The 19,381-nt window shown below is 47.2% G+C and overlaps 1 protein-coding gene across 2 annotated transcripts in view; it reads left to right on the forward strand.

The window, feature by feature from the left end:
* Window positions 1-19,381, forward strand: part of Osbp2 (oxysterol binding protein 2) — a 144,645-nt gene that overhangs the window by 37,525 nt on the left and 87,739 nt on the right. For both annotated transcript variants that reach the window (XM_035452725.1, XM_027387292.2), the window contains exon 2: window positions 1,844-2,052. In XM_035452725.1, the coding sequence (XP_035308616.1) occupies window positions 1,844-2,052 (209 nt within the window). The remainder of the gene's footprint in view (window positions 1-1,843; window positions 2,053-19,381) is intronic.

Genomic DNA, 19,381 nt, shown 5'->3' on the forward strand with positions numbered 1-19,381 from the left:
TGTGAAGTGACCAGCTGCTTCAAACCCCTGCTGCCTTAACTTCCCCACTGTGATGGACTGTACCTTGAACCCTCAGCCAAAATACACCTTAAATTGCTTTTTTTTTTCTTCTTAAATTGTTTTTATCTTTTTTTTTTTTTTTTTAATCACAGTGAAACAGAATAAACTAAGATGGAAGCTGGCACTAGAAGTGACGCCATTACTTCATGAACCTGACCATGTGGCTCTTGGGCTTTTGGAACTGTTTTGTAGTAGGAATGTGGAAGAGCTTGGGTCTTCAGTCTAGAAAAGCCACTGGATGCTATGAGCAGAGGCTGATGGCCCATTCTGGTGGAGTTTAAAAGACAAAAGTACTGGGAGAAATGTGGATGAAGGGCTCAGAGAACACAGATTCTATCAGGAATTAACTAGGGGCCATAAATGTACTTTTGCCAAGAATCTGTTTTTATTCTGTCCATGTCTTAAGAACCTGAAGTGAGGCAAATCAACAAATAATGGGCTAATTTGTTTGTCAGAGGAAACTTCAGGACAGGAGAGCATTCGTGCTGGAGCTGATAACAGCCACGCTGGCTCTCGAGAAGCCTCCTGTGCTGCTGAGCTGGGGCAATAGGGAAGGTGTCTAGGGGTGGGTTTAAAGTCATTTAAATAAAGATAGCCTAAGCTGAAGGGGACCCCTGCTCCTCCGAAGCAACTGCCTGAGAAAGTGTTTCCCCGGTGTCAGCATCCTGAGCCAGTGGGAGAGCTTGTTGGCAGCATCCATGCGATTGCTGGTTATGAAGGCACAGAGAATGCAAGATTGAGGGGGTCATGGGGTGCAGCAGAGGCCAGGTGCTGTGTGGCAGGGTTGGTGTCTGTGCAGAAAGCCCCTGAGGATCATAGGACATCTGCCAAGGAAAACTGCTGGCACAGGCTGAAGCCCCTGACCTCTGATAGAATCTATGTGTACATGGGCGGCAGAACTGGAGGGGCGGCATTTCTGAGGCTTCCAGAGCTTGGTTGATTACATTATGAGCCTAAATCAACTTTCCCCCTTAAACAGGCAGAGAACAAGTTTCCTTCTTCCGTGTCCTTTAGATAGGTTGCCACCAGAAGGTGTGGCCCAGATTAAAGGTGATCTTTTCACAGCAAGAGATCTGGATTAAGTATGGGTCTTTCCACTTCGAATGGTTTAGTTAAGAAAAATGCCTCACAGGTGCACCCAGCCACTTGGGTTTTAGTTAATTCCACATGTAATCAAGTTGGCAAACAACCAAGAATAGGTATCACAGCAGGAAATTGCCAAGAGTATTCATCCCCCTGCCAGTATTAGATGCTTGCCAACTGTTTTCCGGTTGTAACACCCCAGATCTGGGCTTCTTGTGGAGTCCTGGATTTCCTTCAAGTGTCTAAGGGAGTGAGTTAAGTAAATCCACTCATGACAGTTGGATCCAGTTTTTAGACACAGGGCCCAGTTGAAAATAATATGTGCTTCAGTCACCACTACTTCATCTCTGGTACTGTTCGTGCCCCAATCTCGTCACTAACAGAGGAGTTGTTCCTTTTACATGAGGTGGCATCATGTTAGTCTTGTCATTGCCTTGAGCGACAGTGATAGCCCGTGCCCCCCACAGTAGGCACAACACATTACAGTCTTCCACCACTCCCCGTGGTAGGCAGACATGGCCTGAAAGTTCTTGACCAACCCACAACAGGTTGATTCTAATAAGGCACTCTCTCCCACAGGTGATCCCAGGGCACCTCCCCGATCTCAAGGCCTGAGATGAAGATTAACCTTGAGAGTTTCTTTAATCTGGAATCACTGGGTTTGGGAACCTTCTCTTATACCTTCTCTTGAATTCCACAGAAACCAGGGTGAAATGGCCCACACCTGCCGTGGAACCATCAACCTGGCCTCCGCACACATCGACACAGAGGACTCTTGTGGAATCATGCTGTGCAACGGGGCAAGGACCTACCACCTCAAGGCCAGTTCAGAGGTGGACCGGAAGCAATGGATCACGGTTCTGGAGCTGGCCAAGGCCAAGGCTATCTGTGTGATGAAAACTCAGTCAGGTAGTGGCCACTCAGCACAGGGGGTGTGTATGAGTGGTGTCATGGTGTCCTGTTAGAGGAAGTGTCGATCAAAAACACTGGGGAACAGGAATGACTGGGAAACCCAAGGGAGTCCAGTCCGATTCAGAAGGCCCAAGACCTATGTGTGCCCTTCCCACTTGACTGGGTGTACCCTCCTCAGTGAGGCAGCTGTTCTGCCAAGGTGTTTGTGGGTGGCTGGCAGTCCTGGGTGTTTGAGGTGCCTGGGACTCTGTGTGCCTTGTTTTGAATAAGAATGGTTATGAGAACTTTAGTAGATGCTTCAGATGTTTAGGTAATCCAGGCCCAGAAGCAGTGTTATTGGGTGGGGGCCCAGGATGTTGTACCTATGCCCCAGGCTCGACTTTCCCCAGTTTACATTGTGAGTACCGACGACAATTTCCCATCCTAGTTTGTCCAGGCAGGACGTCAACTCTGATGGTCCGAACATATTTTACCTTCTTAAATTAATTTTTAAACATACAGTGTCTTACATGATTTATAATCTAATAGTTCTAAAACCCTGTAAGTAGAACCCAAGTTTGATTCCTGCCCAGAGCTGCCTACCTTGGTCTCTCACTGGAGGCCGTCAGAGGTGCCAGAAGCAGCCAACTTCACAATATGCCCCACATTTAAATTGCAACACCCCACCGCCTTTCCCCATTTAACTATTTATCCTAAATGTGTCCTTTGTCTTTGTCTTTGCATTGCCTTTGTCTTTGCAATATGGTTTTTCATTGTATGGAGGTACCGTAGTTCATTTAACCTGTTGTCTGTGGATGAGCCATTAGGCTGTTTTCTTAAGATTTATTTATTTTATGGGTATAAGTGTTTTGTCTACACATATGTCTATTCCTATTCAGTGTGTGTGTGTGTGTGTGTGTGTGTGTGTGTGTGTGTGTGTGTGTGTTTCTCTCAGCATCCAGAAGAGGGCACCAGATCCTTTGGGGCTGGAGTTAAGGGCTGTAAGCCTTTATGTGAGTGCTAGAAATTGAACCCAGGTCCTCCGAAAGAGCAGCAATTGCTCTTGACTTCTGAGCCATGTCTCTAGCCTGTGGCTATTTTCTTATGCACAGTGGTCCAGGGAGTGGCCTGCAGGTGTTTTATTTCAAGCATGAATTTGTACAGATTTGGCACAGCAGTGGAGGAGGCTACTGGGACCATTTAATGCCCGGGCTGTGTTAGATTAGTTAAGACAGCTGTAGAGAGATGGAGAGAGGAAAGAAAGAGAGGCTCTTTAGTCAGACCTTGGGTAGGACCATGTTTGTTCACAGCAAGGTGACACTTTTGTCAGCCATATGTGCAGATGGCCAAAGTGCCTCCAGAAGAAGATGGGACACAGCCCTTCCTTCATAAGGGTGGAAATGACTTCCATAGTCTGCAAGGGAAGCTGGGAAGTGTAGTCTTCAGCAGGTCTCTGTGATTGCCTGTGGAAAGCCACTGTGGTGAAAGATGGGGTTGGCTTCAGATCAGCCATGCTGTCCAAATGAGGGAACCTGTGGCTCATGGAGGAACTTGCTTCCTCTTTTCTATAAATGAGTGACAATAGCTTCATTTTTCCTGGGATCTCCTAAAATTGGTATAGAGGCAATATTTACTAGAGTAACTATTTACATTTATTTATCTATTTTTTTTTTTTTTTTGTGTGTGTGTGTGTGTGTGTGTGTGTGTGTGTGTGTGTGGTGTTTATATAAGTACATGAGTGCCACTGTGTGTGCAAGTGGAATTCAAAAGACAATTTTGCAGCTTCATCTTGTGGATTCCCAGGATGGAAGGAACTCAGTTAAAAACTCAGTTAAAGTCCTATTGCCTGCTGAGCCTATGGGGATATTCTCACTCAAACCAGCACATTCTACTCCCTGGCCCCTATCGACATGTAGCCATATCATAATGCAAAACTTGCTTAGTCTGACTTCAAAAGTCCCCACAGTTTTTCACAGTCTCTACATTGATCAAAAAGCAAGTTAGAGAGGAAAGGGTTTATTTGGCTTATACTTCCAGATACATAGTCCATCACTGAAGGAAGTCAGGACAGGAACTCAAGCAAGGCTGGAACCTGGAACCAGAAGAAGATGCAGAGGCCATGGAGGGGAGCTTCTTACTGACTTACTTCCCCTGGCTTGCTCAGCCTGTTCTCTTACAGAAGCACCACCAGTACAGGGATGCAACCACCCGCCATGGACTGGGCCTTCCCCCATCGATCACTAAATGAGAAAATGCCTTACAGCTTGATATCAAGGAGGCATTTCTTCTACTGAGGCTCCTTCCTCTCTGGTGACTCTAGCTTGTGTCCAGTTGACACACAAAACCAGCCACTACACAAAACAAGACCAAAACTCAACAGGGCAAACTCCAAATCCTGTAGCTCCATGTCTGATGCCCCGAGGCTTAGATGGCTCTGTCCTTAGAGCTTTGCTGCCTGTAACACGCTTCTCTCTCAGGCTGGTCCTACTCCCTCTATGCAGCGCTCCTTGGCAGACACAGCAGGGCTCTGTCACCTCTAATGTCTTGGGGTCTCCAGTGCAACCCAGGCTTCACTTCCAGAGCTTCCCATATTTGCCCCTCCAGGCTTTCACATAGGTACTCCTCTGACACACACCTGTCCTCAATGACTTTCCTTAACAACGGAAGAAGATTCCACAGCCACTTACTCCTGTCTCCTTCATGACTCCAAAGCTAGATTCACATGGCCAATGCTGACAAGTCAGCTGTGTGCTTGGGGTGGAGCCTGCCCTTCTTGAATTACATTTGAATAAGCTTTTATTTGTTGATACGTTTTTAGGCCCAGATAATTCCTGAGGCCTTTTCTTTTTACAAGTGGAAGTTTAGCTGGATGGGGTCTTGCCCTGAGGGCAACACCCCTTCATTTCAGTGTGGATCAGGCCTCTCACCTCTTTCGGCACAATCCTTGGCTCCAGCATTAAAATTTCCTGCTGCTCCTTTTCTCCTTAAACCACCTTTTGTATTTGTTTTTTGCCTGTTTTCGGTTTTTGTTTGTTTTGTTTTCGATTTGCTTAAGAATTATCACTAGCAATCATGCTGCAGAATCAATATCAGGCTGTCTTATCATCTCCACTGCCAACATCATCAGTCCCAGACTCTCCAACTTAGCCCCATGCAGATTCTTTTGTTTTTACCTTAAAAAAAAACTTTTTATTTATTCCTTGTGTCTTTCACACCATACATCTTCATCCCATTCATTTCCATCCCTTTGTATCCACCCTCTGCCCTTGTAACCTCCCCCAAATAAAATAAAATTTAAGAGGAAAAAGAATAAGAAAGAAGAAAGAGAGAAGGAAAAATCAACCTTGTCATGGAAGCTGCAGCGTGACACAGTGAGTCACACAGTAAACCCTTTTATCCATATGTCTTTACTAGCAAGTGTTCATTGCAAATGACTCATTGGTCTGGTTCTGTTGTGCTCAAATTCTGAACCCCCAAATCACTAAGAGATCCATTTCAATTCGAAAAACAAAGAGTCTTTTATAATTTAATGAGTTAACTGCATTACTTGCTTCCTCTGTCAATCCAACACGATGGGTGGAGCAAGAAGGACTCAAAGGAGCTGCAAGGCAGGGAATTTATTGGGTATAGCAAGGGGAGTGTCCAGGGGTATGAAACAGTCTCAGGACTGGTGCTCTTCCGGGCTTGGGCAACCTGTTCTGTATTGATTGGTCAACTGGTTGTTATGCTCTGTAGGCCACTGTTACACTACTGTTATCCTAAAGCATGTACAGAGCCCTCCAGCTAACTTCTGATTGGTTCCTTGCCACATGGAGGGCATCTGATGTCCTAGTGACAGGGAGGTGGGAGAGTGGTGTGTGGGTGTGTGGGTGTGTGGGTGTGTGGGTGTGTGGGTGTGTGGGTGTGTCAGATCCGGCAAAGTCAGAAGGCCGGAAACTCAGCAACATGTGCTGAGTCAGAGGCCTATATCTTGCTGGCTCTTTTCTGTAACCAGTCATGGCTGTTAAAGCAGGGGGCTGGATGAGGGTCTGGTCCCTTCAGTTCAAGGTGTTATAATTATGGCATGAGGGGGACCTTGGTGGATCCCATGGCGGGTGAGGGACAAACAAGCCGGCAGACAGAGCTTAGGTGGGAAATTTTATTGGGGAAAAGGGAAAGGAGTGGAGAAAGGGAAGGGAGGGGGAGAGAAGAGAAAGAGAGGAGAGAGAGGAGAGAGAGAAGAGGGAGACAGGAAAAGTCCTGTCTGCCCTTCAGAGGAACAGTAGGAAAAAGAGAGGGAGTGGGCAGAGCTCATCTCTTAAAAGGGACCTGAGACCCTGCATGCAGACTACATAGTGATGCAACAGCCATAGGACCCTGGGCTGACCAGGGTATTTCCTGAGTGCATCCTGCCAGGTGACAGGAGGCTGGCCAGCATAATGCCTGAATCCTAGCACAAGGCCTTTGGTTTCTGCTACACTATCAATACTGGGCCCTCACTAGGGCTCCTCTTAGTTGTCCTGTTGTTGCCCTGTGTAGTGGAGGTCCTGCAACCTGGGGTCTGCAGGTCTGGTTCCTTTATGTGCTCCAGCAGATCACAGATGGGGTGGATGTTGGGGTGGGTTCTGGGCCTGGGTAGTTGCAAGGTTGGTCAGCCCACCAGCTCCCCCGTGTCTTTACCACCAGGGTGAGCATTGCCATGGCTAGTTCACCTCTTGTAGCAATAAGTAAGGGATGGGGACAGTTTTCCTGCTTTCATGTCCTCAGGGTTGGCTCTCCCACGCTCACACCTTCAGGGCCAGCTCTACTGTGTTGTCCAGTCATGGCATAGGGACCACTCTCCCGAGTGCTGCAGCTGACGAGGGGCAGAGACAGTACTCTCACCTGCCTCAGGCATTGATGGGTGCCCTCCCCCATGTTGCCACATGACAGATGAGTAATGGGGACAGTTCTCCCCTACTCACAACATCAGGGCTGGTTCACCCACGCGCCCACCAATGGGGTTGGCTCTGTTGTGCTGCCCAGGTGAGGTCCAGGGCCTGCTCTCCTGAGTGTCACAGCTGGTGGGGGACAGGGACAGCTCTCCTGCCCGTGTGGCCTCAGAGCCAGCAGAGTCTTAAGACGCAGGCAAGAAAGCAGCCACATCCTTTGCCAAAATATTGTAAAAATGGTCTTTAGCCCAGCTGATAATATTGCTCCTCTCTGAAACCTCCTGAGCTGGGCCTCTATTGTCCACATTGCTCCCAGAACTTCTGTCTTCCAAACTCCTTCTAGGATGGCCCATTACACCCTGCTTACAGTGTTCAACTGTTGTCCTAGTCCAAAGTCCTAAGGTCTTCCTTATTCTTCTAAAAATAGCATGGCCAGGCCTGTCAAAGCAAAGCCCCACTCCCTCATGCCAACTTCCATCTTAGTTATTTTTCTGTTCTGTTTTCTACAATCAAGGCAGCCTATAGAAGAAACAGTTTACTGGGAGCTCATGGTTTCAGAGGGCTAGAGTCCATGCCCATCCATGCAGGGAACATGGCAGCAGCAGGCAGGCATGGTGCTGGAGCAGTAGCTGAGGGCTTACATCTGGTCCATAGACACAAGACACAGAGAGAAAGCAAACTGGGAGTGAAACAGGTTTTTGAAACCTCAAAGACAATTCCACAGTGACACACCTCCTCCAACAAGGCCAGTCCTTCCCAGTTCCATCAACTGGGACCAAGCACTCAAATATATGAGCCAATGGGGGCCATTCTCATTCACACCACCACAAAGGGAAACTAGAAAATACTTTGAGATGGATGGAAATGAGAACCCAGTATAGACAAATCGATGGGGTACAGCTAGAGCAGCTCTCATGGGTTTATGGCTGTAGAAACACACATTGAAAGGCCTGTGGAGAAATGGGAGACTCAAAACAGGGCGAGCAGACTACAGCCACTAATGCCAGACATGGAAACAGAGCTATCTTGTTAGCTCTCAGCCTGCCCCTTTATGGTGCTGGTCAGATCCCCATCACAGGAAGAAATCAGGCCACACCCTTCTGTGGTTCTCTTTCCTGGGGGCTATTTTGGTTTTTTTTTTAATTTGAGACAGGTCTTCTCTGTGTAGCCCTGGCTGTCCTGGAACTTGCTCTGTAGACCAGGGTGGCTTCAAACTCACAGAGATCAGCCTGCCTTTGCCTCCCCATTGCTGGTGCTAAAGGCATGCACCACCACCGCCCAGATTTGGGAACTAGGGTTGTGTTAGCTCCTTTTCCAAACCAAGTTATGCCTCTTGTCTTATTCCTAACAGCTATTACTACTGATCTTGCAGGAATAAAAAGAAATATATATATAATTTGGGCAACCTAGACAAGATGAAGTAGGAAAGTGTCTAAAGAATCCCCATGACTAACTGCAAAAATCTTAACATTTATAAAGGACACAGGAATCGGAGATCTCACAGTAAAGAAAACCCAAGACCAGATGGCAGTGCCGATGAGTTCTACCAAGAACTTAAAGAAGCATGTACATCAATCCTATAAAAAAAGATGAATAGGAAGAAATACAAAGCCAGCCATGGCACCAAAGCCACCAAGTGCTACACGAACAGAACACTTGGCCAATCCTCCTACACAAGCACAACAGTGTATTATAAAGGGTTGTGCTCCATGATCTAGTAGGATTTATTCCACAAATTCAAGGAGCTTGAAAAGAAAAGAACAGTCAATGTAATATACCAATTTGATTGAAGAGGAGCTGGCCACACAGTCATCTCAAGTAATGCAAGGAAAGGATCTGACAAATACCCGTCACTCTTTCACAATACAGTAACTAGGAAGGGCTGGAGAGATGGCTCAATGGTTAAGAGCACTGGCTGCTTTTCCAGAGGACCTGGTTTTGCTTCTCAGCACCCACATGGTGGCTCAAACCCATCAGTAACTCCAATTCTATGGAATCTAACGCCTTCTCTGACCTCCATGCACCAGGCATGTGCTTGGTACACATACATACATCCAGAGAGAGGAGAGCCTGTGCATTTAATATCCATGGTGAGCTTGGGGCCGAGTGCTGAGCATATCAGTGGGGTCAGAGCCCAAACAGGGATCTGTTGTGGGGCCTGTGTACCATGACACCCTCAGCAGATCTGCTAAAGGTGGTTTCTCTCTGCCTGTTATCACTGGGAAAGGTGATCATGAGTTCTGGGCCAGCTTGGCCTATATAGTGACACACAGACTCTAAACACCAATGAAGAAAAACAAAAGTCAGGCCAAAGGTTACAATGCCCGGGGCCTAAACATTCCCACTTCCACCCCTGACATGGCCATGCCAGACCCACAGATCTGGGAGCAGGGAGCATGCAGGGCTATGGACAGCTAGCTGATGGCCTCGGATGATATCTCCAGGGACAGCTGAAGATGGACTAGGCCACATGTCACAAGAGACCCGAGCTCACATGGGAGTCCTGCCAAGGCAGTCTTTCCTTACTCTCAGACATTTCGTTGCCTGTCTAGAAGACAGCAGATGAAAGGGTACAGTATTTTCTGGTATTCAGATGAGGAATGGGCAACCCTGAGACTTGCTCACTGAGGACCATTCTTCAATGTGGAAAAGCTTTATATGGTGTCCACTGCTGCCATCTGGTGGCAGGATGGACTTTGGGAGGGCGTGCTGGATCTGGTACAGCTGTGCTTACTCAGCTGCCTTTTTACTGTCCTGTGGGGTCATCGGGATGCAGGAGAAGAGTCCAGTCAGAAGATGGAATCCCCTCCAGGTAGCCCGTCCCCTCTGAGAAGGGCTAACCAGGCCAGCGAAGGATCAGCTGTGCACACCGCCTGCATTTTCTACCCCGTGCCACTCATTCTCCCCAATCCCAGCATCTGCCTCTGCTGGGTTTACTCCCCACTCATCAGCCCTCGGGTCCATCAGGGACCTTGGCCACTGGGCTGTCCTCAAGCCCAATGCTGTGACCCATTATCAACACACTCCTGGCATCTTCAGCCATGCCCCGGTGTGGAATACTTGGCCTGATCCCACCTGTGGGTGCCACGACACCAATTTAATTACTTCATTGTCAGCAATGGCCCATGGCAGTCACCTTTCTTATACCCCTTGACTCTAATGAGTCCATTTTTTCTTTTCCTCTTTCTTTCTTTCTTTCTTTCTTTCTTTCTTTCTTTCTTTCTTTCTTTCTTCTTCCTTCCTTCCTTCCTTCCTTCCTTCCTTCCTTCCTTTCTTTCTTTCTTTTTTCTTTTTTTAACAGGGTCTCAGTGTGTTTAGTCCTGTCTACCTAGAACCTACTGTGTAGACCAGGCTGGCCTTGAATGCACAGAGATCCACCTGCCTCTGCCAAGTGTATAAAGCTCTGGTGTTGGCCCCAAAGACTGGAAAAGAGATCTTTATAGACCTAGAAAATACCAGATGAGAATAAGGGAGGGAGAGATAGGGGGAAGAGGAAGAGAGAGCACCTACATGAATGTTTGGTAGAATGACCCCATAAAATTGTTTATGGAGCCAAGCATGGTGGTGCATGACTATTATTCTAGCACTCAGGAGGTTGAGGCAGGAGGATCGAAGGTGGGGGCCAGCATGAATCCGCCTCAGAAAAATATTAAATTGTTTATGAACTCCTGGGCTCATGTCCAGCTATCTCATGCCTAGGTGACTTAACTAGTGAATTCCATAAAAGAAACAACACCATGAGCACACACTGTCTTTTAGAAGTCAGAGAGAGATTCCTAGTCCATTGTATGAAGACGATGTTGCCTGGATACAAAATTAGACAAAGATGGTACAGGAGATCTCCAGTTCAATGTCTGTTGTGACCATGGTTTTTAAAAATCTTCAAAATATCAGCGGTCAGAATCTAGAAACACATAAATAGGATGGATTCAGACCAGGAGTGCAAGTCTAAGGAATAACAATAAGAAGTCAGTATCACACTGAGTTCTGGATGCTTCTTGCAGATGAACAGAGAAAAGTCAAACATTTCCCTCTCTTGCCCTGAGACTTATGCTCACCATCAACAGAGCAAGCAGAGAAGGGAGGCAAAGGCACCCAGCTAGCAACGGGAGAAACAGACCATACCTGCTTATAAATGACACATAGAGCTGTACAAAACTCCTTAAATGTCAACAGCATGCTATCCTGTGTTGTCTCCTTGCTCATTTGATTTGTAAGTAGCTAAGCTGGTCTCAGGGGCACATACCTCTAATCCCAGCCCTTGGGAAGGCGGAGGCAGGAGGATAGAGAATTGGAGACCAGCCTGAATCCTTATTGAGTTGTCAGCCCACATGGGATCCATAGCAAACCCTGGCCTACCAAGCCTCCCTGAGTAGGATGACAGGATTGTTAAAAAAAAAAAAAATTCAAGTCACTCATACTGTCCCATTTAACAAATTTTATTTATTGTATGTTGTGTATCTAGAATTCTAACATGACGGCCACCTTACATTTTATTGGCCCACACTTAATCTTGTCCTGGGGAACTGTGATGCCTGGGGGAGGGAGGAATCCAGGAGGGTGGCTGCCTCTGCCAGGGTAGAAAAAGTCACGGGACTTATATAGGGATACTTAGGGCTGGAATTTTTTCAGGGCGAAGGTTTTCAGGGTGGGAATTGGTCAGATTTCAATCCTTGAGCTTGGGCAGAGATTGGCTGGATTTTGTGCTCAGGGATTGGTTGGTTTTCCTGCTCAGGGATTGGTTGGTTTTTGTGCTGAGTTGGTCAGGGGCAGAGTGTGTTTCTTGGGATCTGGTTTCAGGGTCAAAGTGTGTTTCTTTGGCTAGCCCTTTTACCCTACAGATCTCCTCTTGGTCTGCAGGCAAACCACCTTCATTTGTAAGCAAATAAAAAATATCCTTTAAATTAGCACAAGAGGGTGCTAGAGGATGGCTCCCGCACTTGCCCTGCTTCTAAATGGTCTTTCTATCCATCTCACAGGGTGAGGGAAAGTCTGCTAAAGTATAAGAGTTGAGCAAGAGCAAGGCCACTTTTTCACCCAGGCCTCCACTTTCATCGACTAGTCAGGCTCAAGGGCTCCCATCTCCTGCCCTGTACCCTTCACTTCCCTGCCACCACTTTGATGTCACAGCCTATTCTGACATCATAATATTGTGTCAGAATCTTCTCACCAGCTCAGATTCTGCCCTTAGAGCAACCAGACAGGCAATTGAGCAGGGCTGGGGTTGGGTGGCTGGTGGCCCTAGGGGCCTACCCTAAAGAACATCTGGGCAGCCCGACAGCCTGTTATTCCAAGATGAAAATCATCTGAAAGGTAAGGCTTGAAAGCATCCCTCCTGTTGGCCATGGTACCTGAGGTGGAATAACTCCCGGGGAGTGTGGGGTTGGCAATGACTTTGTAAACACCACTCTGGAACTTTCTGTCTATGTCCCTAGTACACAAGTGGCTTAAGCACTCAACAGTTCTCCCTGACATGAAGGAATGGCTTTCTCAAATGTGATGTCTCCCTCCCTCCATCCATTTATTGTTATTTTTATTTTATGTGTATGGTGTATGGTATTTTATGTATATGTATGCATACCATGTGTATGCAGTATCCACAGAGGCCAGAAGAGGGTATTAGATCCTCTGGGATTGGAGTTACAGATGGTTATGAGCCACCATGTGGGTCTAGAACCTGTAGTCCTCTGGAAGAGCATCCAGCAACTTAACTGCTGAGCCATATCTCCAGCCTGGTCCATCTCTTTGGAACCAGGGGCTGGCTGTGTAGCACATGCTGGCCTGGGACTTGCCGCACACGTGATATCTCAGCGTGGCCTCAGAACCCTTCTACCCCAGTTTCCTGAGTGCTGGGAGTTGAGAGTGTCAAGAAAGGGATGGTTCTGTAGTTGGAGAGTGAGGGTTTCTGGGTTTTACTGGACTTGAGGACAGGACAGGCTGGGGGCAGATTTGGAGAGCTCCTAGCAGGTTTGAAAGGTACAGGCATGGGGAGGCTGTAAAACCTTCTAGAGAGGGATTTTAAATTCTTTTGTTTAATTGTTGTGGAAAAGTTAAGACCAGAAGGAACCTGTGTGTTCTTGTCACACCGTTAGCAGCCAGTCTTGTCTGGAAGCTCCTGCTGGTTCAGGGCACACATCCATCACTCAGTTTCCCCCACCCCTCTCTGCACTGGGCATTGGATCTGCTGCCTCATGCATGCCAAGCAAGCCCCCACCCTCCTTTTTTTTTTTTTTTAATTTTGAGACCAGGTTTTGCTATGTTGTCCAGGCTGGCTTTGAATTTCTCTGTAGCCCAAGTGGCCTTGAACTTGCCATCCTTCCACTTCACCCCTGAAGTGGCTGGGATTGCGGGCCTGTGCCACTTGGGCCCAGCGCATCCATCCATGTATCTTTAAAGAAGGATTTTTGTCTTTTTTTGTTTTTTTCGAGTCAGGGTTTCTCTGTAGCTTTGGAGGCTATCCTGGAACTCACTCTGTAGACCAGGCTGGCCTCGAGCTCACAAAGATCTGCCTGCCTGTGTCTCCTGAGTTCTGGCCACGCCAGCTTAAAGATTTAATTATTATGTATACAGTGTTCTGCCTGCATGTATGCCTGCACACCAGAAGAGGGCACCAGATCTCATTATAGATCTTTGTTTATTTCATCAAAACATGACACCCATTGCCATGAAATCTACATGGGATTGAGGTTTGCTTTCCTGTGTCCTGCAGAGTGTGAGGTAGATAGAAGGGGGGATTCAGGGCCTGAGAAAGGACCCAATGTTGACTTCCGAGTAGTCCCAGGGCATCATAAAGGAAGTTAAGGAATCTTGCTTGGGATATTTTGGCTCCTCCCTGAGAAGGGAGACTGGCCTGTCTTCTGAGCGCTTGGCCTTGGTGGGTATAGATGATTTCATGGAGGCAGGGTCGGGGGGCTAAATGGGGAGTTGCTAACTCAAAGCAGCATAGAACACTCACGGATCTGCAAAAATGGGAATGGCTTGGCTTTGGGTGTGACCCTGTGGCCCACATAAAACAAAGCGGATGGTTTGTTCTCAGAGAAACAGAGTTGGCTTTTCCCAGTAGGAGTGACGGGGAACAGCGTTCTGGCTCGGCCACCGCCTTCTTAGAGCCTCAGCAGAGCCATCAGGGTAGAAACAGACATTGTGGGGAGTTTAAGTTGGTGATGCTAGTCAAAGAGGCTGAGTGTGACAAAAACCACTGCTACTGCTGAGACCTTCTCACCATTACTGCCACGTGAGCGTCATTTTCCGGCCAGGCCAATGGCCATGATTACTAATTGCTTACTTGTAGCACCAAAGCATACAACCACAGGTCTTTGTAATTCCCAGGTCAGATAGATTGTACATTGTTATCATTCAGATGTCAGGTTGACACACTTGACCTTAACCTGAGGTGAGTGACACGGGGGCTGCAGCATTTTCCTGGGTGCCTTCTGCATGACCTAGAGATACACCCTCAAAGGTCACGGCTACTGTTCTATACCACAGAACAAAGCTGCATATAGAGTCTCAGTTGCCCAGTGGTATGAACAGGTGTGGCCTGACTAAAAAGTACAATTTGGGATCCCAACTTTGCCCTTGGGTCTCTATGAGACCTTGGACAAGGCCTTAAGCTCCTTAAGCCTCCACTGTTCTTCCCACCAATTGTAAGAAAAACATCTGCATCTCAGGGTGATTATGAGGGCAAATGGCAGCAACAAAACCAGTAAAAAACAGAACCACATAAAATAACCAGTTGAGAGGGAGCCACGAGGAGCAGCTGGAAAATTCATTGTCCCCGGCTCCTCGGCTGGTCATAGATCTATGTATGATGGTCTCATGAAGATGTGGGATAGCTGGCTGGGATTGCCTTCGGAGAGAGGGATGTTTGCATATGTGAATGCATGCATATGTCCGTGTGTGTGCATGTATGTGTATGTGTGTGTGCATGCATGCATGCGTGTGTGTGTGTGCACATTTGTGTGTGTGTGTGTGTGTGTGTGTGTGTGTGTGTGTGTGTGTGTGTGTTTCTATACAGGGCCCATTGGTGCTGGGGAACAATACCCCAGGCAAGCTGGGTTAAAGGCCAGAGAAGTTATGTACAGTGTAGGGAGAGTGTCCCCTGAGGGTCTGTATGGGAAGTAATTCTCAATCTGCTTCTGTTTCTGGTCCATCCCAGAGTCCCTCTGTGTCTTTGCCGTCTGCAGGCTGGTTTCTTTGTTCTATGATAGCTTTGTTGTACAGGATAACCTGGCTGGCCTTGGCTGCACCTGGGTTTTTGATGACTGTGCCCAGTCTCAAATTTACCCGCAACATGTGGCAGCATAGCTCCAAGCCAGTTGCCAGCTTTGATCTGAGCAGATGTGGCCAAAATAAAATGGAATTGTACCTGAGAGACCACCTGAGTGTGCCTCATGGAGTGTTAAACCCCTCCATTCTCCTGGGTCCAAGGAACCTTCCCTGATACCCTCAAGAGCCAGAGCATAAGGCAGGCAGCAGCTGCTTTGTGAGCCTGGATGATCCAAGCAGCTCCTCTCCCAGCCCAGCCTAGCCCAGCCCAGTCAGAGAATTGTGAGTTCAGACCCAGTTTGAGAGGAAGACAAGCCTTGCTGGCAGGCTGGTGCTGCAGCCATTGTGTAAAAAGCATCCTGGGAAGCAACTGTTTGGAGACACAGGCAGGATGCTCAGAAGATAGCCAAGGCCACTCACAAGCCTTACATGTGTGGCGCAGTAGCTGCCCTTTTATACCCAAAGCTTATTCAGACCAATTGCCAGGGGCAGGGCTTCAGTGTGGTCATAGAGCTTCAGGCTGGAGCAAGCTGCTGCCCTCTTTGGAGGGGTCACCTTCCACCAAGGCCTCCTCACTCCACCGGCTGAGGCAGCATCCTTCATTTCATGTTTGGTGGTTTTGGGTGATTAATATTATTGTAGCATCCGTTATTTTGTGTTTTGTGGTTTTGGATGATGGATGTTATTCTCTGTTGCTGTCATAAAACTCTGAACAAAAGCAACTTTGGGAAGCAAAGGGTTTATTTGGCTTACATATCCAGTATATACTTATCCGTCATTGAAGGAAGTCAAGCCAGAAACCATGGAGGAATGATTTTTTTTTTTTTGGCTCAGTTATAAGCTGTATTTAGCTAGCTTTCTTTATAGATATTCCAGGCCTACCTGCCTAGGGATGGTGCCACCCACAGTGGCCTGGGTCATACTACATCAATTAACAGTCAAGGCCGTCTCCCACAGACATGTTCACAAGGCCAGTCTGCTATGGGCAATTCCTCAATCAAGGCTTCTTCTCTCAGGTGACTCTAGGCTCTGTCAAGTTGACATTTAAGGTTAACCAGAACAGATATCTGTTTCATAAACAGGCCTTTCCTCAAAATAGTAAGGAACCTACAGTGCAAAGCCGTGGCTGGGATTAGCTTCAGAAACGAAGGTTGGGAGGTAACAGCAAGTGGAGGGCTGGGCCATTTTGTGGTAAATGCAACTGACTCTCTTCCATTCACACATTGTCTTAGTGTCTTTCTGTTGCTGTAATTGAGTGGAGGAGACTAATTTCCAAAGAGTAAAGGTTGGTTAGCTTGCTGTTCTTAAGGTTTGGGGTCAACATAGGCCACTTACCCCTGACTGTGGTTGCTGGCCAGGACTTTCTTCACAGTCCCAAGGTGGCTCAGAGCATCACATGGCAAGACAAAGCTCCAGCTTAGATCTTCCCTCCTGCCTCCTCTCCTGCTTCATCTTTTGAATCACATAGCACCTTCACTCTAGTTATCAAAAAAACAAAAAACAAAACAAAACAAAACAAAACAAAAACACTGTCCACGGTATTTATGATTAATACCAGGCATGCACCTATAATTGCTGTTTTTGACTGGCCCAAACCCTTACTGAAATCACAGGTGTATCTGTGAGCATTCTGTACTCTGACACACTGAGAAAACTGACTCCTTGCGGCACACAGGAACCAGATTCTTTCTAACTAGAGGTCTGAGGCTGCCTTAAGAACATATTTCAAAATAAATATCTAAATCATAGTATAGAGGAGAGAGAGAATCTCAAAAGCTGTGTTGGAGTAGCAAATGAATTTTGTTGGTGTGATACCGATTCTGGAACTGAGTTGTGTGATTTAAGAGTGAGATCATCCAGGTAAACTTCTGTGTGTATCAATTCGTACAACTTTGGCCAGGTTTATCCATGCACTTTCCCACCCAAGTCTGTTATCTGGTAAAGCAGCTGCCAGAAACACTGCTTCTGTGGCTCCATCTCCATAAACTCCTGGAACTTGGGGTATGGGGTGAGTGTGGGGCATTGTGACCAAACATGCCCCACACACCGTGGAAGAAGAGGAGGGGCCATCAATCCCTGCATGACTGTGTGTGCCAAAACGAACTCCAAGGTGTCTCACAAGGCTGCATTCCTAGCCAGACGCGGCAGCATACACCTTTAATCCCAGTACGCAAGATGCTGAGGCAGAAGGATTGATGGCTTGAGGTTAGGCTGGGCTATATAGCAAGGTTCTATCTCAAAAAGCAACAAACATCGGAAGAAAAGTAAGTCGAATGTACTGGAATTGCACCACCCATACCCTCCTGTCTTTACTTAGTTTTAATCACCTCTCAAACATTTCCAAATCCAGGAAGATAACATTTCTTAATAGCTCACAATAGATACTGAATTTTGATGGGAATATTTAAATTACAGCAACCAGTCACACTACAGGCTGGACACTTTGAGACTCCCATGTCTCAACCTCGCTTTGTTCCCGATGGGCACACTACATTGTAGGGCCATTTCTTCTTAGGTGGAAAAGACCAAGGCTGTGTCTATGCACAGGGCTTCACTTTGAGGCACAGAAGCCCCAGATGTTGGGTGTGTACATTGTCATGCACCTGTAAGATTCCTTAGTCCAAGTGAGAGCCAAAACCAGGGTCAGTAGGTAGTGCAGCCTGGACAGCCAGCCCCTAAGTTGAGCCACCTTGGGTGCACGCACACACTGTGTTCACCTGGGCACTGACAACAAGATGACATTCACTGAGAGTCGGCGACGTGGCATTCCTGCCTCTCTGCAGTTTTCTTCCCCTAGCTGAACCTGTTGTAAAAATCCTGCCACCCTCGCCCCACCAACTACATCTCTGGGTGCAGCTAGGAAAAAGTAATAATTTGGGGGAGGGTACTAGGAATGGGATCATGGGTCTAGTTTCCATTGTCCTATCACCCCATTGTCTAAGAAATGAGTATGAATGTCCTAAGAAACATTTTTGTTTGCTTGCTTTTGAGACAGAGCCTCACTGTGTAGTCCTGCCTGGCCTGGAACTTACAGAAATGAGCCTGCCCCTGCTTCCTGAGCACTGTGTGCCACCCCACCCAGCTTAAGAAACTTTTCTTTTTGAGACAGGGTCTCACTGCGTAGCCCTGGCTGGCCGCAAGCTTATACCTACCTCTGCCTCCATAACACTAGGATTAAAGGTGTGTGTCACCACCGGGCCCATCCCCACCCCAGAGAAACATTCTTAAAAGTTCTAACCAGATTAACTTAATGTTCTCTGTAGTTTTATTTGTTGTATAGTGTAAAGTATAAATTGAGCAGTACAGCATACATAATCTATAAACAATACTTCCTGCTCTGGGGTTAATGATGAAGTTGGTAGTAGGAGTTTGAGCACCTTCAACCCATGCTCCATGCCTGCCATGAAGTGCTTGGCTGGGGAAGCTGCCCGCAAATGTACTGAAAGACTCACCACCTAGTGCAAGCCCACTGCTGACACAAGCACATCCCAGACTGCTCTTGTTGCTTCAGGTGCTAGCAGCAGAGACTCTACCTGCAGGAATGTCCTTCTTTTGAAGCCGTTGGCCCAGTTTCGCCGGGAAAGCTCCAGAAAGAAAGGACGTTCCTTTGACATAAAAAATAGAGCCAAGGAGAAAATGGAGGCCTTCTGTCTCATGCCTAAGCTGTATGATGACAACCATGTGGTGCCTTTGGTAGCTGGGAGTTCTTTGCCCATGGTCTTTGCTGGTCTTGCTGCCCACCCAGCTGCCTGTGTGGCCCTTTGCCCCTGTTACTTCTGTCTCAAAGCATATTACAAAACTTTCACTTGTCTTAGTTAGGGTTTCTATTGCAACTCTTATAAAGGAAAACATTTAATTGAGGTAGCATCTTACAGTTTCAGAACTTTAATCCATTATCATTATTGTGGGGAGCATGGCAGTGTGCAGGCAGACATGGTACTGGTTACATCTTGATCAGAAGGCAACAGGAAATGGTCTGTGCATTGGGCGGTATCTTGAGCATAGGAAACCTCAAAGCCTTCCCCCACAGTGACACACTTCCTCTAACAAGGCCATACCTACTCCAACAAAGCCACATCTGCTAATAATGCCACTCACTAGGAGCTTATGGGGCCAATTACATCCAAACTACCATACCACTAGACAAGTGTCCCCCAACACACACAGTG

The sequence above is a fragment of the Cricetulus griseus genome (genome assembly GCF_003668045.3).
Source record: "Cricetulus griseus strain 17A/GY chromosome 1 unlocalized genomic scaffold, alternate assembly CriGri-PICRH-1.0 chr1_1, whole genome shotgun sequence".
Taxonomy (NCBI): domain Eukaryota; kingdom Metazoa; phylum Chordata; class Mammalia; order Rodentia; family Cricetidae; genus Cricetulus; species Cricetulus griseus.